General features: G+C 39.5%; 1 protein-coding gene and 1 pseudogene across 1 annotated transcript; one reads left to right on the plus strand and one right to left on the minus strand.

The window, feature by feature from the left end:
• The first annotated feature begins 1,487 nt into the window (after window positions 1-1,487).
• Window positions 1,488-2,118, plus strand: LOC112315855 (UPF0711 protein C18orf21 homolog pseudogene; annotated as a pseudogene).
• A 7,450-nt stretch (window positions 2,119-9,568) lies between these two features.
• SNRPE (small nuclear ribonucleoprotein polypeptide E) lies at window positions 9,569-14,968 on the minus strand. The gene is made up of 5 exons (XM_024571394.3): window positions 14,843-14,968; window positions 14,327-14,353; window positions 13,366-13,428; window positions 12,163-12,241; window positions 9,569-9,787 (listed from the first exon to the last, which is right to left on the minus strand). The coding sequence occupies exons 1-5, from the start codon at window positions 14,894-14,896 to the stop codon at window positions 9,732-9,734; spliced, it is 279 nt and encodes a 92-aa protein (XP_024427162.1). The 5' UTR covers window positions 14,897-14,968; the 3' UTR covers window positions 9,569-9,731.
• Between the last annotated feature and the right edge of the window lie 6,509 nt (window positions 14,969-21,477).

Here is a 21,477-nt window from a genome sequence, read left to right on the forward strand (position 1 = left end):
TGTAAACAGACTTCACAACAAGAAGGGGTATGTCAGAATTTCAACTCAGGAAAAGACAACGTACTGCCTCTATATTGCCCTCTGAAAACAATCATATTGCCTTTAAAAAATAAGAGATGATTCTGGGAAGATGGCAGAGTAGGAAGCACCAGGAAGACAACCACCACTCTGGCAAAGTCCCTCTAATGTAACTATGACATCTAGTGAAGGCTTGCAACTTTCAGAAGAAAGATTGGAAGGTAATTTGTGGTTCATTTAGGTCAATTTCAGCTCTTAATAAGTACTACCCCCATCACCACCCCCATGGCAGGCAGCTGTGCCCATGTTCCTGGAGAAGCTTGCACACGCCTAGGGTGGGCAAGAAGGACCCTGACATCCAAATATTGGAGAGTTGTGCTCTGATCACTGTTGATGCTCCTGATCTTACAGGTACAAGGAAGATGGCAGCCATTGTTGTTGCACCTCCACCCATTGTTGCAAGGCTATGTCCCTTCAGCTGAATCAACTTCAAAGGGATTTAAAGGGCCAGTACACTTGTCTCTCTCCTTTTCATTTTTTCTCTACTTTTCCCTTCTTAGGAGCCAGACATTAAAAGATTAGAATATTCAAAACAAACTGCATAGATGGGGAGAATTAAAAAATGACCACACATTCCCAGGGAAAGGCACAGGTGCAAAAAGACCTGAGAAGGCCTTAAGTTTACACCTCAGGCTGGTCAGCAACAGCCCATAACAGTAACAATGACAAACAGCAAACTCTGAGGAAGGCAGAGAATCTTATTTCCAGAGATATAACAATATTAGATTCAAATGTCCATTTTTCAACAAAAAAAGTCACAAGGTACACAACACAAAAAATCAGGAAAGTATAGCCCTTTCAAAGGAAAAATTTAAATCAACGGAAGTTATTCTTGAAAAAGACCTGATTGCAGATCTACTAGACAAAGACTAGGATAATCATCTTAATGATGCTCAAATAACTAAATATGTGGGGAAAGTCAAGAAAATCATGTATGAACAAAATGGAAATATCAAAAAGAGATAAGACATCTAAAAAGAAAACAAACAAACAAAAATCTCTGGAGCATATAAAGGAAAAAAAATTCACTAGAAGGATTCAAAATCAGGTTTGAGCAGGCAGAAGAAAGAATCAGTGAACTTGAAGAAGATAGAACAGAAAGTATAGTGGCTAAGGAACAAAAAGAAAAAAATGTGAACAAAATAAAGCAGAGGCTAAGGGTCCTGTAGGACACCATTGAGTGGAGCAACATATATACACTGTGGAAATCCAAGAACACAGAAAGGGGCAGAGAGAATAACTGAAGAAACTGGCTTGAAACTTATTAAATTTTATGAAAAACATGAAAATAAACATCCAGTTGCTGGAGAAAGCTTGGATCCCAAAAATCAAAGTCTGCATGCTGAGAATCCAGCTTCTGGATTCCTCTTTTGTCACTGGGTCTTTTTGGCGCGGGGACCATGGTAGCAATGAGACAGGACTACCTTGAGGCCAGTGCAGTGACTGCAAGACAGCTGCCTGGGCCCGGCCCGCTATCTCCTATGCAAAAAAGCACTTTTGAAAGAACATGTCTATACTGTCTCAGTTGTTGGTTCTGGACAATTCTGGAGAGTGCCTCAAACCCAAGCTCAATCTAATACCCCAAAAGAAAACTTCTTAATCAAGAAGGAAGAAATGATATTTAGTTTTTAAAAAGCAAAAATTGTGGAAAAGTACAAAGACTCCAAAAGTGTATTGTTGATTATTTGTAAAACATGCAACAAAACAGCTAAACATCATGGTAAAAGTAGACGCTTTCTGTTAGCATTAAAGAGCAATCCTACCACTCCTACAAGTAAACTCAACCTGAAGACAGCAGAAAGAAAGACTCTTTAAGTTCCACACACCTAAATTATGGTACATCTTGTTCCAAAGGCGAGACCCCAGCATTGATTTTCAGAACATCTACATCTAGACAGTCAACACCCACCTGCTCCTCAAAAAAAGTGAGCAAAAATGTTGCTTAGTCAGGGTCCAAAGAATCCAAAAATGGACTTCAGAAACTTTCTATCTTCTTGTCTCCTTTGTAAAGGATGGGCCAGGAAAATAAAAAATGTTTAATACAATTTCTGAAACTAAAGTTAGTCAGAAAAACAGCTTTTTAAAAGTTTATTTATTCTTTAAATACTTAAAAACTAGGGTCCAAAAGCAAACTTCCCTGGTCATTCTTCAGTGTTTATGGAAAAAGCACCTTAAATAACTGTAACCTGCCTACCTCACAGGGTTGTTATGAGAATCAAAAATATGTCAAAGGTCCTTGTAAGTAGTAAAGATATGTATGAAAAAAAAAACAAACAACGATCCAAGACACTCAGTAAGTTCCAAGTAAGATGAACTCAAAGAGACTGACCCTGAGACACATTAGAATGAAATATTCAAAAGCCAAAAAAAAGAGAGAGAATCCTGAAAGCAACAAAAGTGACTTATCACATATGCACAAGGGATCCTCATAGGATAATTGGATTTCTTATCAGAATCTTTGGAGTCCAGATGGCAGTGCACTTATACACTCATAGTGCTTTAAAAAACCTGCCAGAGCCCTGGCTAGTATAGCTCAGTGGATTGAGCATGGGCCTGTGAACCAAAGGGTCATTGGTTCGATTTCCAGGTAGGGCACATGCTTGGAGTGCAGGCCAGGTCCCCAGTAGGGGGCATGCCAGAGGCAACCACACATTGATGTTTTTCTTCCTCTCTTTCTCCTTCCCTTCCCCTCTGTCTAAAAATAAATAAATACAATCTTAGGAAAAAAACCCTGCCAAATGAAAATCCTACATCTGGCAAAATTATCCTTCAAGAAAAAAGGAGAGATTAAGATATTCCCATATAAACAAAATCTGAGCATTTGTTACTACTAGGCCTGCCCTGCAAAAAATGTTCAAGGGTGAAATGAAAAGATACTGGAGAGTAAATCAAAGCCATATGAAGAAACAGAAATCTCAACAAAGGTAAATACAGCCATGTTCCACTTAACAATGGAGATATATTATGAGAAACACAACATTAGCTGATTTCATTATTTTGTGAATGGCATAGTGTGTTCACGTGAACCAAGATGATACAGACTACTGCACAACTAGGCTATATGGTATACCACCGTCATATATGTAGTCCATCATTGACCAAAATGTTATGTGACACATGACTGACTGTACCATGGGAAATTATGAAAGCCAAAATTATTTTAACCATTTGTAACTTCACTTGTTTTCTACATAATTGAGACTCATAAATTTTTAAAAATATATTGATTATGCTACTACAGTTGTCCGATTTCCCCTCCTTCACTCCACTCCATCCTACCCACCCCTTCGCTCCCACATTCCCCCCCTATAGTTCATGTCCATGGGTCATACCCATAAGTTCTTTGGCTTCTACATTTCCTATACTATTCTTAACCTCCCCCTATTTTCTACCTACCATTTATGCTACTTTTTCTCTGTACCTTCCCCCCCTCTCCCCCACCCACTCCCCTGTTGATAACCCTTCATGTGATCTCCATTTCTGTGGTTCGGTTCCTGTTCTAGTTGTTTGCTGATGGTTTTGTTTTAGGTATGGTTGTTAATAACTGTGAGTTTGCTGTCATTTTTATTGTTCATATTTTTTATCTTCTTTTTCTTAGATCAATCCCTTTAACATTTCATATAATAAGGGCTTGGTGATGATGAACTCCTTTAACCTGACCTTATCTAAGAAGCACTTTCTCTGCCCTTCCATTCTAAATGATAGCTTTGCTGGATACAGTAATCTTGGATGTAGGTCCTTGCCTTTCATGACTTGGAATACTTCTTTCCAGCCCCTTCTTGCCTGTAAGGTCTCTTTTGAGAATCAGCGGACAGTCTTATGGGAAGTCCTTTGTAGGTAACTGTCTCCTTTTCTCTTGCTGCTTCTAAGATTCTCTCCTTTTGTTTAATCTTGGGTAATGTAATGATGATGTGCCGTGGTGTGTCCTTCATTGGGTCCAGCTTCTTTGGGACTCTCTGAGCTTCCTGCACTTCCTGGAAGTCTATTTCCTTTGCCAGACTGGGGACGTTCTCCTTCATTATTTGTTCAAATAAGTTTTCAATTTTTTGTTCTTCCTCTTCTCCTTCTGGCACCCCTATGATTTGGATGTTGGAATGTTTAAAGATGTCCTGGAGGTTCCTAATCCTCTCCTCACTTTTTTGAATTCTTGTTTCTTCATTCTGTTCTGGTTGAATGTTTATTTCTGCCTTCTGCTCCAAATCATTGATTTGAGTCCTGGTTTCCTTCCCTTCAGTCTTGGTTCCCTGTATATATTTTTTATTTCACTTTTCATAGCCTTCACTTTTTCCTCTATTTTGCTGCCATACTCAACCAATTCTGTGAGTATCCTGATTCTCAGTGTTTCAAACTCTGCATTGGATAGGTTCACTATCTCTTGATTGCTTAGTTCTATTTTTGGAGCTTTGATCTGTTCTTTCATTTGGGCCATTTTCTTTTTTTTGTCTCCGTCTGTCACAAAGTAAGGAGCAGACCCTTAGGTATTTGCCAGGGCAGGACAACCCATGTGGCTGTGTTATGGCACTGCATGTGGGAGAGGGGTCCTAGAGGGAACAATGCTGCTTGCTCAGCTCTCAGCTGACTTTCAGTCACTTCCTCTGCTACCCACAAGCAAACTGGGCCGTTCTGGTGCCGATTCCCAGGTAGGTGGGTTTGTGTGTTTAGGACACTGTGGATCTCTCCAACAAACTCTTCTGTGAGGCTGGGATTTTCTCCCACTGCCACAGTCCCCAAAGTTTTTTTCAGTCAGAGGTTTTGAGGCTTCATTTCCCCACACTGGAACTCTGGGTTGCACAGTGTCTCGCTCCCTAGTTATTTCTCTTAGTTTATCTGCACGGAAATATAGGACCGCTCACTCTGCCAGCCATCGCCTCGTCTGCCCCCATCCTCCAGCTGCCACCTTGCCACGAGTCCTCTCCACCCTGGGTGCCCATCTCTGCCCCTCCTACCAGTCTGGATGTTTCTTCTTTAACTCCTTGGCTGTGGGACTTCCATACAGTTTGATTTTCTGGCGGTTCTGGTTATTTTTTTGTTTCTAAATTTGTTGTTGTCCTTCTTTTGGTTATGTGAGGAGGCAAAGTATATCTACCTATGCCTCCATCTTGGCCAGAAGTCCAAAGCTACTACTATTTGAAATTTTATTTCTTACATTTTCATTTGCAGACAAAAGGACCATTTATATAGAAAATATCAAGCAATACACAAAAAAGCTACCAGAATTAATAATTGAGTTTAGTCAGGTCAAAGGATACAAGGTCAATTTATAAAACATCATTTCATTTGAAATCCCCCCCCCCCGCAACATAGTCCAAGATTTTTACTTCAATTGCAAACTTTCTCAACCATGGCATTTAACAATTCTTCACTGAACAACTAATTCCCTTCCAAGCTTAAAAGGTACTGAAAATAAGCACCCCTGTTCTGACATTGTTCTTAGATACAATGCTTTAGTTGTAACAAAGAATCCAACCAGGAAATTTATTCTCATGTAACAAAGTTTGGTGGTAGGGGCAGTTCCAGAGCTGATTAATTCAGTGATTCAAAAGTCATCAAAAACCAGATTTTTTTCCTTTTTTCTATTCTGGCATCCTTAGGATGGTAGCAGTTATTTCATAGTAGCCTCACAATAAGCCTATGAGTTTCATAAAAATTAATGCTTGATGGTTTGTTTGTATGAGGAAGTCAATTTTCTCAAATGTACCTTAAGGCAATTTAGAGTACCTATAGAATTTTTAAATGTGTACATCCTTTGATCTAGCAACTCCACTTCTAAAATTTCATCTCACAGAAAACGTAAATGGAGAAAAACAAGTACAGAGATGTAATTACAAAACTTTTAATGGCAAAATATTGGAAAAAGCCTAAAATATCCATCAATAGGGTGATTAAAATTAAGAGACTCACACAATGGAATACATCTGAGCTGTTTAACATGAAAATATGTCCAAATTTTGTCTTTAAGAGTCAAACTGCAGAGGGACATCTTCAGAAGTAAATAAAAATACCTATGACACCAAAAGCATCAGCAACAAAAATAAACTGATTACATTAAAATGGAAACTCCTGTGCATCAAAAAGCATAACAGAGTAAACATGCAACCCACAAAATGGGAGAATGTTAAAAAAAAACTCAACAAAAAAATGTTTAAAAATGGACAAAGAACTCTCCAAAGATATACAAATGACTGATAAACATGAAAAGATGTTCCAATCACTAATTGTTATGGGAAAGCAAATCAGAACCACAATGAGACAACCTCACCACCATTAGGATGGTTGCTATCAAAAATAGAGAAAAGTTCTGCCCATGTGGGAAAACTGGAACTTTTGTGCACTGTTGGTAAGAATGTAAAATGTTGAAGCTGCTGTTCCTCAAAAAAAAAAAAAAAAAAAAAAAAAATTCTGGGCATATACTCAAAAGAATTGAAAGCAGGGTCTCCCAAAAGATATTTGTACACCCATGTTCATAGCAGTGTTATTCACAATCATCAAAAGGTGGAAGCAACTTGTGTATCGACAACCGAATATGTAGAAAAAATGTGGCAGGCATACATGCAATAGATTTAGCCTTGAGAAGAAAATTCTGACAGTCTACAACAAGGATGAACCTCGAGGACATTACGCTAAATTAAATGTGCCAGTCACAAAGACAAATACTTTATGACTCTACTTAATATATCTGGAGTAGTCAAACTCAGAAACAGGAAGTACAATGCTGGTTGCCAGGGGCTGGAAAAGGGAGGGAGAGTTGTTTAATGGTATAGAGTTTCAGTTTTGTAAGATGAAAAGGTTCTAAAGACGGGTTGCACAACAGTGTGAATATATTTAACACTATTGAGCTGTATACTTAATTATGACTAGCACAGTAAATAGTATGTGTATTTTACCAAAACCAGAAATTAAATTTTTAAAGAAATAACCAGCTAATAATTATTTCTTAATAGTGGTGACCTATGGAAAATACTGACGGGGAAAGAAGGGACTTTTGTGTTCTACTTTGTAATTTTCTATAGTGTTTGCATTTTGATCATTAATATGTACTAAGCTAATATTTTTATACTCAATTTTTTAAATTCAACTGCATGTAAGTTTTAAATTAAAATTAAACTCTAGGGAAAAAAAAATTAAACTCTAGGTACTAATAGACTTAAGTTCTTATGCCACCTTAAATTTTACCAAGCATCTTATCTCCCAAAAGCATGCCGCGAATAGGTGGTTATTAGTTCTAAAAGAAATTAAGAAAAAGCACCTGTGTCACTCAGGTAACATGAGATGCTGCCCTAGATAACACCCATGACACTTCCTGGTCAGTAATGCTTCATCCAAATTGAGATCCACTCTATCCTGAAACTGACAAATGTGATACAATAGCTGGTACCTACAAACACAAAATCTTATCTTTCTTTCTCCCCACCGGCTGCTAAAGAACATCATGCCCAGCATCAGCACTTTATCAGTCTAATTCTCCCCTCCGCCCCCCTTTAAGAATGTTACAAGAGAGTTAATGTGTGGATAGCAAAACCCCTCTGGAAACCAACAGCCATTCCAGAAAAATAACTGCTCACATACCAAGGGCTGCCACCAAGAGCAGCTTCTCAGCAGCATGCTTTAATAACCTCAAGGAAGTAGAGTGTAATGCCTCTTACAATACAAATTCTGGTTGGAAGAAAAAAATCTACAGATTGTGGAAAAGTACTAACTTAAAAAGCAACCACATGTTCTGATGGAGCACAAAGCCAGCCGAGATTTCTAAATACAGAAATCAATTGTACGTTCAACTGTACCTTATTTCTATCATTTGCTTTGTCAAAAATAGAATCTTCCACGTCCTGATCCATTCAGAGTAAGCCACAGCAGGCAGTTCTGCTTACACAGGCCATCCAGGTCAGAAAGGCTGCACAGGGAAATGGAAGCAGCAGGCAGCAGGTTTTCTTAGGGATTATACTGCTCCAGCTTTAATCCTTCTTCCCAGCTACTTTGGTGCCAAGAAAGCTGCAGTCTTTACTCTGCTCTTAAAAAGCTTTTCACCGGAAAGGCTGAAGCAGCCTTAGGGCTGCAACTCCCTCTGCTGCCCAATGTTTTTCTTTGCATGCTGTTGCAAGTTCAATGAATTTCAAACTCAAATGTTGATAACTAAAGCAGCCCTTTATTTCAAAATATTACTAAAAAAGCTCAAGTTCAAACAGCAGAACTCCTAGAATGCCAAGTTGTATAGCTAGATTTCTACACTCACCTACCAATCTCTCTCACAAAGGGTTTCTTTTACTCAGTTTAAAGAAAAGTTCTGTATCTCCCTCATAGGCACTTAGAAAGGCAGGAAATGGACCTCTTGGTCCCTCCTGGCTGGCACTTGGTAAGACTGTCCATTACCAGAACTTTAAAAGAAAATTTTTTTTTAAGTTTTATTATTTATTTTTAGAGAGAGGACTGGAGGGAGAAACATCAATGTGTGGTTGCCTCTCATGCACTCCCTACTGGGGACCTGGCCCTCAACCCAGAGCCACACCAGCCAGGGCTCCATTATCAGAATTTTAAGGAAGGCCTTTCTCATTTTCAAGATCCAATTCAAATAGCACTTCGCACGTGGTATTGAAGCTATTTGTTTTGTTTGCCAGCCTGTTTCATTGTATTTATTCAACTTTGTGCCTAGCAGCCCTGTGTTAGCAGCAGATGCTCAATAACCATTTTACAGAATTCTAACTAGAACCATCTTGAGATATTGGGGGAAGGAGAGATATGTCCACACAATTAAATTAGGAAATAAGCAATTACTGGGGCAGGAACCAAAATTCTTAAAAGAGAAAAGAGACAGGTGTTTTCCCAATTAACACACTGCTTATAGTCTTTTTTTCACGTTACCAATCTCACCGTCTCCCTCCTGTTAACTCTTAACGAGCTTCTTTTTAATAAATTTTTAAGACATTTCATTCTTTGCCTATACCCAAATACTTCTCACATTCTGATCTTACTGGTGTAGCTGAGTGCACTGAGCGCGGGCCTGCAAACCAAAAGGTTGCTGGTCTGATTCCCAGTCAGGACACATGCCTGGGCTGCAGGCTGGGTCCCCAGTGGGGGGGCACATAAGAGGCAACCACACATTGATGTTTCTCTCCCTCTCTTTCTCCTTCCCTTCCCCTCTCTCTAAAAATAAATAAAATCTTTAAAAAAAATTAACGAACACACAATAACTCTATGAAATACTATAGATGGTATGTCCCCAACCTACTGTGGTTACAAACTCCAGTGTTCCAGCATCCAGAATTAGAATTGATGATGAAGACATACATTACAGTGTAGCAGCCTTCATTGTCGGGAACCTTCCTATTCTCCCCCGCCCAGTATCAGAAAGAATTCCTACTTAAGCATCTATAGAGCAGGCTCTGTGAAAAGCAAATGCCCACCAACAGCCACTCTTCAGAAACTAAAATACCAACAGCTAATGGTGCCACTGTGTAAAAGGTCTCTTACCACTGGATAGAAAGAACAATGTGAATTTTTTAATAAACAATCACATAGCATTTATTGTCATCCGGCAATAACAAAAGGGTAATCAAAACAATATGAATAAATGTTCAAGGACTACCTGCAACAAAGAACACCTAAAAAAAACACAAACTGTACTGCTCCTCAACAAGTCTTCATCTCATTAGTCATTTCTAGTTGGAGACACTTTGCAGGAGAGTAATATTATCTCCTTTCAGCATGATCCGACCTGAAACACAAAATTAAAAAGAAAAGCTCTTAATAGCTACTCAGACAATGTTTTAGCCTCAGAATTTTGAATGGTTCTTAAGCAATTTTGAAAATATTTTCTTGTATGTGAACATTTTCAAATACCCAGATACTGAAAGGCTGTGTATATTAGAGCAAATGTACTTTTTAAACAATAATCTAATGAAAAAAACCCAGTAACTTAATGAAGGTAGAGAAATGTTACTTTATGAAAAGTACAGTTTCTGTAGACTAAGTTGACTAAATAGGTCTGCCCCAACACTTCCTGATGCTCTGAGTTTGTAGAAGTTGGAAATTGTGTTGCCTGCCAAGTTAGAAAACGCAGCATACTAGAACCCCACCCTTGGAGCTCTTAGTTACATTAAAGATTTCATCCTTCAATAAACAGACCTGTTTAAGTCCCACCCAACATTTCATGAACTTATTTGAGCAGAGAATACTTTTTTCCCTGAGAAATGCCCATAAATATGTTCAGGAACATTGGAGCTCAGCAGAGCAGCTTGAGAACTGTCAATCAACCCCAGCAGTGATTAAACTTGCCCAGGCTTCTACAACAGGTGGTATTAATCTTTCCTACATTCACAAGATACTACTATGGGAATTCAACACTTTGTAAATTATTTATAAATTCTATGTCAATAAGGCTAGCCTGCACTTCCTAGCATGACATGTTTAAATTTTAAAAATCCAGGTTTTCACAAAAATAGCCTAAGCAGGAAGAAGTGCGCGAAACAACAATCTTCAGAATCTACTCTCCGCGTATCTATTACAGGCTCATGAGAACCTCAGGGTCTGGATAAAAGAGACACCTGAAACCCGCCACGGATAAAAGTCCTGAGCATTAAAACAATTAAAAACAAAATGCCTAAATAAACCTAAGTTAATGGGATTTTACCAAAATGATTGTTTTTCTTGATGAAGTCATGAATCCTAAAGACTCTTATTAACTGGCATAAAAAATTGTGTTCACTGACCAAATATTTTTGAGTTTCTACTACATGCCAGGCACTGAGTTAGGCACTGAGCACACAGGGAGCAGAAAAGATGGGATGCGTGCGCTTATGGAGCATGTGGTCCAGTGGGAGAGCGATTAATAAAATAATACCGCTAATGCACATTTTACTACAAACTCAGAGAGCCCTGATCCCTGCCCCCTACCCCCACCCCAAGCAAAACAAAACAAAACCAAACCCTGGGAGGTGACATTTCATCTGAGTCCTAAGGACACAGGGAACAGGATATACAAAGATTTACAGCAGAGTAAATGTGCAGAATCAAAGAACTGGAAAAAACAAATGTGGACAAAGCTCAGAAAATGAAGCAGAGAGGAGATGGAGATAAGCTCAGATCATGAAAAACCTTGAAAAACACATTAAACATTTTCTCATCCTGTTAGCAGCAGGAAGCCAGTGAAGGAAGGATGTCAAGCAAAGCGATGACAAGGTCAGATAGGTGCTTTTCAAAGATTAGTACACCCCACAGAGCAAACTGGAGGGGGATGAGGTGGTGGCAGAGAAATCAATTAGTAAACTAAATAGAAATTGGTGCTATTCAGTAAGGCAGGGAACACTAAAACAGCTATAAAAGGGTGAGGGGTGGGAACTAAGTTTGACTTCTGATATGTTGCCATTCAGGAGCCTTTGACACACTCAAGTAGAAATGTTTAATAGGCTCAGGGAGGTCTAGGGCTAGCTGTAAATTTGGGAGTCAATGCAGTCAGCAGGTGATTTTGTAGTTGTGCAAACACAGAGTGCATTTACTCACACCTAGGCTGTATGGTATAGCACCACGGTATATGCAGTCTGTCGTTAACCAATATGTCGTCATGAGGCATATGACTGTATACAGACGGTAGCGGAAGGTGGTCTTGAGTGCCTAAGAAAACACCGAGGGACAGGAGGGCCTACAACCAAGCTTTGAGCATTTTAAACATTTAATGGTTAGAGCTCAATGAATGTACAAAGTCTGGAAAGCAGTAACCAGAGATGAAAAGTAAAAACCCGAGTATAGTATCACAGAGCCAAAGGAACCAAGTGTTTTAAGGAGGCTCGGCACTGTGGCCAACCAGAGCCAAATGCTGTGGAGAGCTTGGTAAAACGAGGACTAGTACTGACCATTAGATTTAACCCCATTAATCTTTAGTATAGACACAGATGAAGGTTATCTAAGTGGAGAGACGGAAGGAGAAACGGAGTGGGGTAAGGAATAAGTGAAAAAGGATGATTCCAAGAGCATATTCCCCCCGCAATAATAACGTGTCTAGTGTAAACTAAATTTAAACATGAACTAAGTTACAACTCAATCAATTTTGCAATAAAAATTTCTTAAATTCTGTAGGACTATCCATACTCTTACCTAGTTGTTTTCTTGACTTTGTTTTAGAATGAATCTCTTCTGCATCATCTAATACGAGGTTCATGTATTCATCAAAACCCTAGGAAAACAAGCCATTGACTGTCATTCAAGTAATATCACATCCAAACCAAATAGATACAGAAATGCCAACTAACTTCAAAAATTCACCCCTTCACTCTTGGTTCAGATGAAACACCACCTCCCACTCTAAGCTGCTTTTTAAACAAAGAAAACCAGAATGCGCTCCATTATTTCTGGAACCTTTTGGACTTCAGATTTCATTAGCTATGCCAAAGAGCCACTCTCCCTGACTTTTATATCCCACCCGATCGAGTGTATGTGTATGTATATGAGTCAACTTCTGCCACCACTTTCCCCATGTTCCCCACGAGACACTATCACCACTAACCGCTACTCGTTTTTTCCACCTAGTAAACCGGTAAGATGAGATTACTGAGGAAGTCCATGATGTCTAAAGGGCACAATTTCAGCGACATCTCACCTTTCTTTAAAATATCACTGAGGGAATTCTGCCATCCTGGAAGTCTTATTTAACAAACCCCACCCAGCTCTATGAGGTATCACCTAACCCAAAGCTAATGCTCTATTAATCCTCACCTGCCTCTTTTTTTTTTGGTCCCTCATTTCAAATACTAATGTTGTCTAGATCATTTTTAAAAATTAATTTTCCCTCAATGTTATGAGTTAACCAATCCCTATCAAATAGAACAACGAGGCAAGGACAGTGGGCCCTGCAAAACGCTCCTTGGGTGGGGTCTTTGACTTTTTGTACACCGCTCTGGCAGGCCATTTCTCTTCTCCTTTCCCTACTATTCCAACTACTAAAAGCTGTACAGAAGCTAAGTGACTCGTGTAAATCTTACCCCTCAAGTCCCAACTCTAATCACATCTTCACGCTTCCACAAAGCCTCTGATCAGCTCCCACCATACCTGCACCCTTATAAGGTGAATTACAAATCACCTCATAATTTTCTTCAAATCTTTCCAACTACATCCCCCGTTATACTAATGTACACCTGAGCTGGGAGGTGAGGGGAAGATGTGTTATTAACACGAGGGAGTCAATTATTATTAAACACCTACTATGTCTGGCTGGCCATTGTGTCTTTCATTTTTTGGTGAGATCTTTTTCTATAACAACCTGCTCTGAGATAAAATACCCTGGACATCCTGGGTACTCACAATGATACAGCCCTCTATCCGCATATTCACTTGCTCATAAAGCCACACCTGAATCCGAGATCTCTGAAATAATCATAAAAATAGAAATGTTAAAAAGTAAGTACACAAAATCCAATCACTTTGGTCAAATAATAGAAAAATATGGCTCCTAAAAAAACTTTTAAAAAAAGCCAACAGTTTTAGCCATTTGACTCATTATAACCAAGTCTAGTTACTTTCCAAGAAACATTCTCATTTAATAAACAGTGCATTAGGACCAGACTGTCCCAAGTTAGAGAACTTAATTTCCCTGTGATCTTGGGACTCTTATTTCTTACTGCTTTTAGTTTCAATACATTTAGAGTGAAGATTGATGTCAGTGTAGCACAAAGCAGTAATTTCTACTTCTTTATCCACTAGAGCAAAATCCAGCTGCCAAACAGCTTATTCTAGTTTCTTAGTTTTCTGCGTCTCACATCTAACAACCAGGGGAGAAACCCTCAATTCTGGTGATTAAAAATTACAGTGGCTTGAAATTAATGTTTTTCAATTGTGTTGTCACTAAAATTTACCTACATTTTCTTCCAGAGACAATTTAAACACTACCCTGCCAACTCAGACTGTTGCGAAAAATGCCCTCAAGGAAAAGTAGGCTGTCCCTAAACCCTTTGAACCTGGCCTCCCCCCACCACCTTCTTCCACCTCCACTCCTCCCTCCGCAATCACCACACTGTTGTCCGTGTCCTTTATCGCTCAGTCCCTTCACACACATCCCCAGCACACCCAATAATTCCTTTTTGAAATGAGCAATTTTGACCTTGTAAAATGACACAATTCTTTACATGCTTGCAGTTACCATGGCTTCACATTTTACTACATCAAAGCTTTCCCTGCACCCCTTCCCCTAGAATACCCCTCCGATCTCCCTAATTTTTAGCTAAAACACAGTGATAACATTAAGACGAAACGACAACTTACGTACATTTTGCAAGTATCTGAAGATAAGGTTCTGCACCAACGGTTAAAGAAAAAATACACGCACAGCATACACTCTGCTCCCTGAAACTAGTCACTGCCCTCATCGAATCTGTTTTACGTAAAACAAATTCGCCAGGAAAAGTGTCCAACTAGGCACTCATTAAGAATTCCTAAATATTCTTAAGAATCCCCTCTCATTCTCTTCCTTTCTTGGAGTTTCCTGTGGCGCCATCCTCCTCCTCCCTAAGACCGACACCTCCCGTTCTCACGCTCTACCTAATCTAGAGGGCCCTCCCCGCTCCCCACCGCCCTTCCCGCGCACCCCGGTGGGGGTCTGGCAAAATCCACCTCCCACCCGTCCCCACTTCCTCTCGGGCTCGGGCGCCCCAAGGACTCACAGGAAGTGGATGAAGGAGCACCTCGCTCCCCCGAGCCTGCTGGCTGTCTACCCTTTAGGTCGCCCCCACCCCGCCCGTTTTCTGGCCCGAACCTCCCAGTCCTGACATCCTGCGTAGGATACGATGGGCTGCACCATCACCTTCTGCACTTTTTGACCCTGGCCACGGTACGCCATGGTGGAAGCCGACGAAAGGCCACACTAACCTACACGCTGCCTCAAAAATCTACTTCTGGAATAAAGCACCGGAAGCGGAAGTGGATGGTGCTCGCGCGGCCTGGGCGGGTCCTGGGAAGTGCTTCTCTAGCCTTGGTGCTCTATAGCCTCTGGGGAGGCCAAATTGAGGCGACGGCACTTGGAAACGGGGTTGGTCCTACAGCGCCACCTGAAGGGAGGCTGCGGAGACGCCGGCGTGTTTGTGTCTCCATTTTCCGAGTTGCCTCTAAGAGCCAAATCATTCCATTGCTTACTTCTCTCTCTTCGTAAAACGTGTTGGTTTAGTGCTTTTTCTAAAGCCGACTTCCCTGGAATTTAGGCTTTATGGCAGCGTTGTGGTGGAGAGGGTAGGGCGGCAAAGAAGCCCAAATCCATCCAGGACTCATATCTGGCACTCTCAGCCACAGACATCCGAATTTGAAAGCCAACCGGCTATGGTTTGCTACATTTTGGTTCTTTATTTAATCTTCGTTGTATTTTTTTCCATCGCCATTTAGTCCCCTTATACGCCCCTCCTGCAGCAATCATTTGTTGTCTGTGTCCATGCGTCCTTTTTCCTTTTTGCTCAATGCCTCCATCCCCTAACCTCCTCCCCATCACTGGCATCTGCTCTCCATCTATGAGTCTGTCTCTGTTTTCCTTGTTAGTTCAGTGTGTTTATTAGATTCCACATAAGAGTGAAATCATTTGGTATTTGTCTTTCTCTGACTGGCTTATTTCACTTCGCACAATGTTCTCCAAGTCCATCCATAGTCACAAAGGGTAAATTTTCCTTTTTTATGGCTGAGTAGTATTCCATTGTGTAAATGTCCTACAGTTGTTTTCTCCACTCATCTACCAATGGGCAATTGGGCCACTTCCATATCTTGGTGATTGTAAATAATGCTGCAATGAACATAGGAGTGCTTATGTTCTTTCAAATTAGTGTTTCGGGTTCCTTAGGATATACTCCCAAAAGTGGAATTGCTGGGTCAAAAAGATCCATTTAAATTTTTTTTTGATATCTCCATACTGCTTTCCACAGTGGCTGCACCAGTCTGCATTCCCACCAACAGAGCAAAAGGGTTCCCCTTTCTCCATATCCTCACCAGCACTTCTTAATTTAGAAATGGTATCTCATTGTGGTTTTAATTTTCACCTATTAGTGACGCTGAGCTGAGCATGTCTATTGGCCGTTGCTATAAGGTAGCGAGAGGACACAGCTATTTAGCATGAAATCCTTGAAATCTGATTGCTGGGTTCAAACCCAGCTCACTTGTAGTGTATGACCAAGGATAAATTTCTTAGCTTTGCCACATCTTGGCTTAGTTGTTACTGAAAATAGAGGTAAAAATATACCTTCCTCATGTGGCTGAGTTTTCAGTGAAGTAGCATGTGCATACACATTAAGGTCTCGGAGTTGTAATATATCGTTTACTCAGTAACACAGCCGGGACAGGAGGAGCTGGAAGTTGTTGGGTTATGTCATGGACTTGTGGCCTAGCAGAAGTTTCATTTAATTGGAATACCCATTTTATAGATGAGGAAACTGAAAGAACTAGTTTAAGGGGACAAGTGGCAGAAACATAACTTGCTTAAATGAAGTCTTCTGTTTAGGTAGGATAATTTAACGCTGACCTCATAAAGGTGTTGAGATAAAAGGATATGCAAGTGATTTTTAAACTATAGAAAGCTAGCAAATGCATGGGATAATTAAGACATCTTCCTGTCTCAAATCCAACAGAGGGTCATGCGTACATAGAGGAAACTCCAGTTAGATTTCTGAATTCAAAGACAACATGGGTAACACACACCGGAATACCTATTCCATCCTCACATGAAGAGATGCTTCGCTACTTGTTTTGTATTTTCCTGTTTCTGAAGTTATCATTCCTAAACTTTTGGGGATGAATCCCTATAACCAATCATTCGACTGATTATACAACTCTTCAGAAGTAATTTGCTTTTTTAAAAAATGATTTTGCTTTTTTACATTTAAATCTTTGAGTGAGATTTAATCTAGAATTTATCCAAATGTATCCTAGAACTGACACAACTTTATAATTTCTGGATGGCTGCCCAGTTTTCCATCATTACAAAAAACCCCCACCAAACCTCATCATCCCCCATTCCACTTAAAATACTGCATTTGTAAATATACCAAGTGTATGTGTGCATGTATATATGTGTATTTTGTTCAATTGATCATCATTTCTATTTATGGATGAGTACCACATTTAAAAATACTGTAGCTTTATAATGTTTTGTTATTTGGTAGGACTAAAAGTAGGTTGAATTTTCCTAGCTATTCTTGGTTATTTTTCCTACAAAATTTAGAATTACCTTCTCTAAAAAAACCCTTTTGGTATTTCTACTGTGATTACATTAAATTCTAGAACAACTTGGAATGTTTTTTAATCTAAGTAAATAAGGTACATTTGTTCAAATTTTCCTTGATTCTTTGAGATTTTTTCTTTAGTTTTTAGTTCCTTCGTCCTAGTTTATCTAGTTTAATCATAGATATTTCATCTTTTAAAAATGATCTTTTCCTCAATTGTATGTCCTAGCTGGTTTTTAGAAGAAAATATGATCAATTCTATTATATAAAAATTATCAAGTTTTGCATAATTAAAAAAACCTTAATAAGCAAAGCCAAAAGATCTAGGAAAAACTCCATTTGCACTATATCAAACAAATGGCTTATTTTACTAATATATGAAGAACTCCAAAATGCAAGACAAAAAAAGAATGCTGTTCTGGTTCTCTATTGCTGTGTAAAAACTATTCCAAAACTTAGTAGTTTAGAACAACTACCGTTTTTGCTATAAGTCAAGAATTTGGGCAGGGCTCAGCTGGGTGATTTTTGCCTCTCCAGAAGACATATCGAAGACCTTGGCGTGTGTGTTTGGAAGGCTGGATTCAGCTGGGTCTCTCTACATGTCTATGTAGCCTCAGGGCCTCACCACATGGTCTCTCTGGCAGAGCGGTATACTTTTTCATATGAGGGGACCCAGGGCTCTAATAAACCGAGGCTGAAGTTACCCTTAAGGGCTTGGAAGTGATACAGTATTCACACCCCAGGCCAGAATCAGGGCTGGAAAAACGAGGCCCACCTCTTGACAGAGGGTGTGTAAAAGAATTTGTATCCATTTTTAATCTGACACAAAGGCCCAAAATAAAAATTGGCCATGGAGGTAAACAGTTTATAGCAAAGGAAATACAAATGGTCTTCAAACATATGAAAAGTTGCCCAGCTTCACTCATGATTAGACAAATGCAAACTACAGTACACTGAGGAAGCGTTTTCTCTCATTACATAAGCAAAGGTCAAAAAGTGGTCATCATGCCAAATAGTAAACTTCACGTTAGGTATTCAATTCTACAGATAAACTTACATGTGAGGTGGGTAATGTAATCAATCATTGTATCATTGTTTAAAATACCAAGACAGGAAACAACCTAAATGACCGTGAATAGGGACTAGACCACTGCATATTCATATAGTGTAGTACTATGAAATTATGTCAAGATGGAAACAGCTCTGTTCTGATATGAAACTATGTCCAGTATACAGTAAGACAGAAAGCAAGCTATGATACAGCTGAGATTTACTTGAAGATAATCCACTGGAGCCAAGAGGACTGGGCCTCAGGTGGAGTAAGCTTAAAAAGCAAAATCTAAGGAGTCACACCTGTGCCAGTGCAACCCTGAGAGTGAGTGTCTCCTTAAAATTGTGTCCAGACACCTTGTTGCCTCACCCGAGTCTCAGCTCTGGGGACCAGAATAAAGGTGGATAGTTGATATGGGTATAGATAATATAGGATTTGTAACGAATCTGTGATTTATAATTTAAAACTTTTTTATAATAAAAATATCCATACTAAACATTCATAATGAAAAAATTAAGGTGCAGAACATCATGTGTTTTATACATCATGTATGGAAGTATATTTGCTTATATAGCAGCTCCTCAAGTAACATCATTGCATTTAATGTCATTTCATTATAAAGTTGATGAGATGCCATTGGAACTTAACCATTGTTTATATCGATTAGCCTACCGTAAAATTGGTTTCATTATACAATGTTTTACTTAAAGTCACAGAACCTACTGACAATGTTAAATAAGGACGTACTGCAAATGCCTGAAATATCTCTGGGAAAATACCTGAGAAACTGGTAACTGGTTTTGGAGAACTGTGTAGCTGGGGCAGAAGTAGGAGGGAGGATTTCCACCTTGTACCCTTACATATATTTTGAATCTCTAAACTCCCGAATGAATAATATATCACTAACTCAGTCAATTCATTAAATAGTGTAAAGTACTAAGAAGTATTTTTTCTTTTTTATTGCAACTAATCAAAATGTTCTTGTAAATTTCGAGATTTTCACATCACTCCCAATGTCTCTGCAAAATAAGCTTGAGAATCACTGATCCAGAGACAGACCCTGAGAAGTCATTTCCAGTCCTCCCAAATATTGAAGAACATTCTTCATATCAGCTTGGAGTTGCTTCCATCACTACCAGAAACCTTGTCACTTGCTGAATGGCTGTGATTAATTAGAAACATCAAAGAATGGGGTTGAGAAGAAACAGAGGCAGCCCAAGAATGATCAACAGCCCTTGAAATGGGTACAGAACTTTTTCATCCATTCAGCAAATACTTATTGAATGCCTTCTGTTATGGGTGAAGTGTGTCCCCTGTAACTCTGACATTGAAGATCTAACCCCCAGTAACACAGAATGTGACTGTATTTGGAGATAGGCCCTTTAAAAAATTAAGGTTAAATGAGGTCATGTGGGTAGGCCCTAATCCAAGGTGACTTGTGTCTTTATGACATTAAAATATCTGTGTGCATGCAGAGGAAAAACCATGCGAGGATATACTAAGAAGGTGGCCATCTGCAAGCCAGAGACAGGCCTCAGAAGAAACCAAACTTGCCAACACCTTGATCTTGGACTTCTAGCCTCTAGAACTGAGAAAATGTTTTTTAAGCCACCTACTCCGTTATTTTGTTATGGCAGCACTAGAAAACTAATACACCTTCTATGTGCCAGGTCTGTGCTAGGTGCTGAGAATATATAGGTAAGAATATCTGTCTCAGTGAGTTTATACTCTGAGTACAGGTAAACAATTGAAAAACAGAGTATTATGTGCACACCTTAGTTTGGGGAGAGGGATAGCAGGGTGTTGAGAGAAGTAGCTTGGAGGTCATGTGTGGGAGTTAGCCAAAAGAAAAAAAGAGACTTGCAGGTAGAAGGCAGACCACATTAAAAAAGGCAAAGGGCTGTACAGAGATTAAGTGTGTAAGGGAAGTCAACAGCTAGTAGTTTTGCTGGAGTGTAGAACATGAAGAGTGAGTGGTGGGAGAGGTGAGTGGTGGGAGAAGAGGCTGGTAGGACAGGGCCTTACATGCTATGCTAAAGGACTTGCACTTAATTTTGGAGGGAAAGGGAAGTCATTAGAGGATTGTGTGAAGCAGTGACTCAGATTTGCATTTAAAATACTTTTAAAAACCAATTCATGCCTTAGCCAAGAATAGCTGACAGCAGAGAGAATGACACAAGGCAGACTCTGAGAGTACCAATGGGACGGTCAGAGGTCATTAAGAACAAACCTTAACTGCTCAGTTTGGCCTTGTTTGTAGCTCGAATCATCTCCTTCACTAAGCTACACATAACTCCAGCTCAATTTCTCACTCGTCCTTCTAATCTATAGCATCATCCACTTAATACTTGTACCTACTGCACTCGTTACTTTTCTTTCAGAAGTATTTCCTCTCTAAGCATTTCGAGAACAGAGGTTTGCCCTATGCTCATCTACCCCTAGTGGCCAATAGCGTTCAATGTTCTAATTTGAGACTGCAAGGAATGGCGGTCCAAAATACTCTGTGGCAGTTATGCGGGGATTCTTTCTTTCACATTTCCTCACAGTAGCTTTTCTCCACTTGACCATTCTCCTTGTCCTAACCAAATATATAACCTCACTAACCATACGTATCTATTGCGTAATGGTTTCTTCCACTTTGCTTCTCCTTCCCCTCAACATTTCTCTTCCTCTGCTCCTTTCCAGTTTCCTTCACCGAATTCCCAATTTCTCTCACTCACTTATTCAGCAGAAGTCTTTTACTTGAGCATTGTCACTTCCCTGCCTTCTTCAGTCTGAATCTTGGCTGTTTACCCTAACTCTTAACTCCAGATTTTTGCTCTACTCCTGAGAATGTATCAGTCTAAAGACCAAAAAACCCGTTTTAATGCACTATTTTTTGTCCATCACCATAGACTAAGACTCAGTAACATCACAGCAGTTTAACTCAACCAAATCTCAAGACTTTAAATAGGCCCACTCAGTAAATCTTGTTGACTCCTGTTTTTTTAAAATATAAACTCCTGATTGCTCTCCTTATTTAAGGTCATTGCTCATTCTTTGCCCCTCTTATTTCACGATGCTAAGAAAGTGATCAAGTATTCCCTTGTGCTCATACCCTTAACTGACAATTTCCAAATTCAAATAAAGTGGAGTTTGAATAAATTACTAATGCAGTCAGATGTGTTGGTTGTG

The sequence above is a fragment of the Desmodus rotundus genome, chromosome 12 (assembly GCF_022682495.2).
Source record: "Desmodus rotundus isolate HL8 chromosome 12, HLdesRot8A.1, whole genome shotgun sequence".
Lineage (NCBI taxonomy): Eukaryota > Metazoa > Chordata > Mammalia > Chiroptera > Phyllostomidae > Desmodus > Desmodus rotundus.

Bases quoted from the DNA above. Each gene is read 5' to 3' on its own strand.
- SNRPE (XM_024571394.3), bottom strand. From the start codon at position 14,896: ATGGCGTACCGTGGCCAGGGTCAAAAAGTGCAGAAGGTGATGGTGCAG. The intron at 13,429-14,326 runs GTACGTAAGTTG...TGATTATTTCAG, and splicing joins TCTTCAGATACTTGCAAAAT to AGATCTCGGATTCAGGTGTG. The intron at 12,242-13,365 runs GTGAGTACCCAG...TTGTTTTCCTAG, and splicing joins GGATAGAGGGCTGTATCATT to GGTTTTGATGAATACATGAA.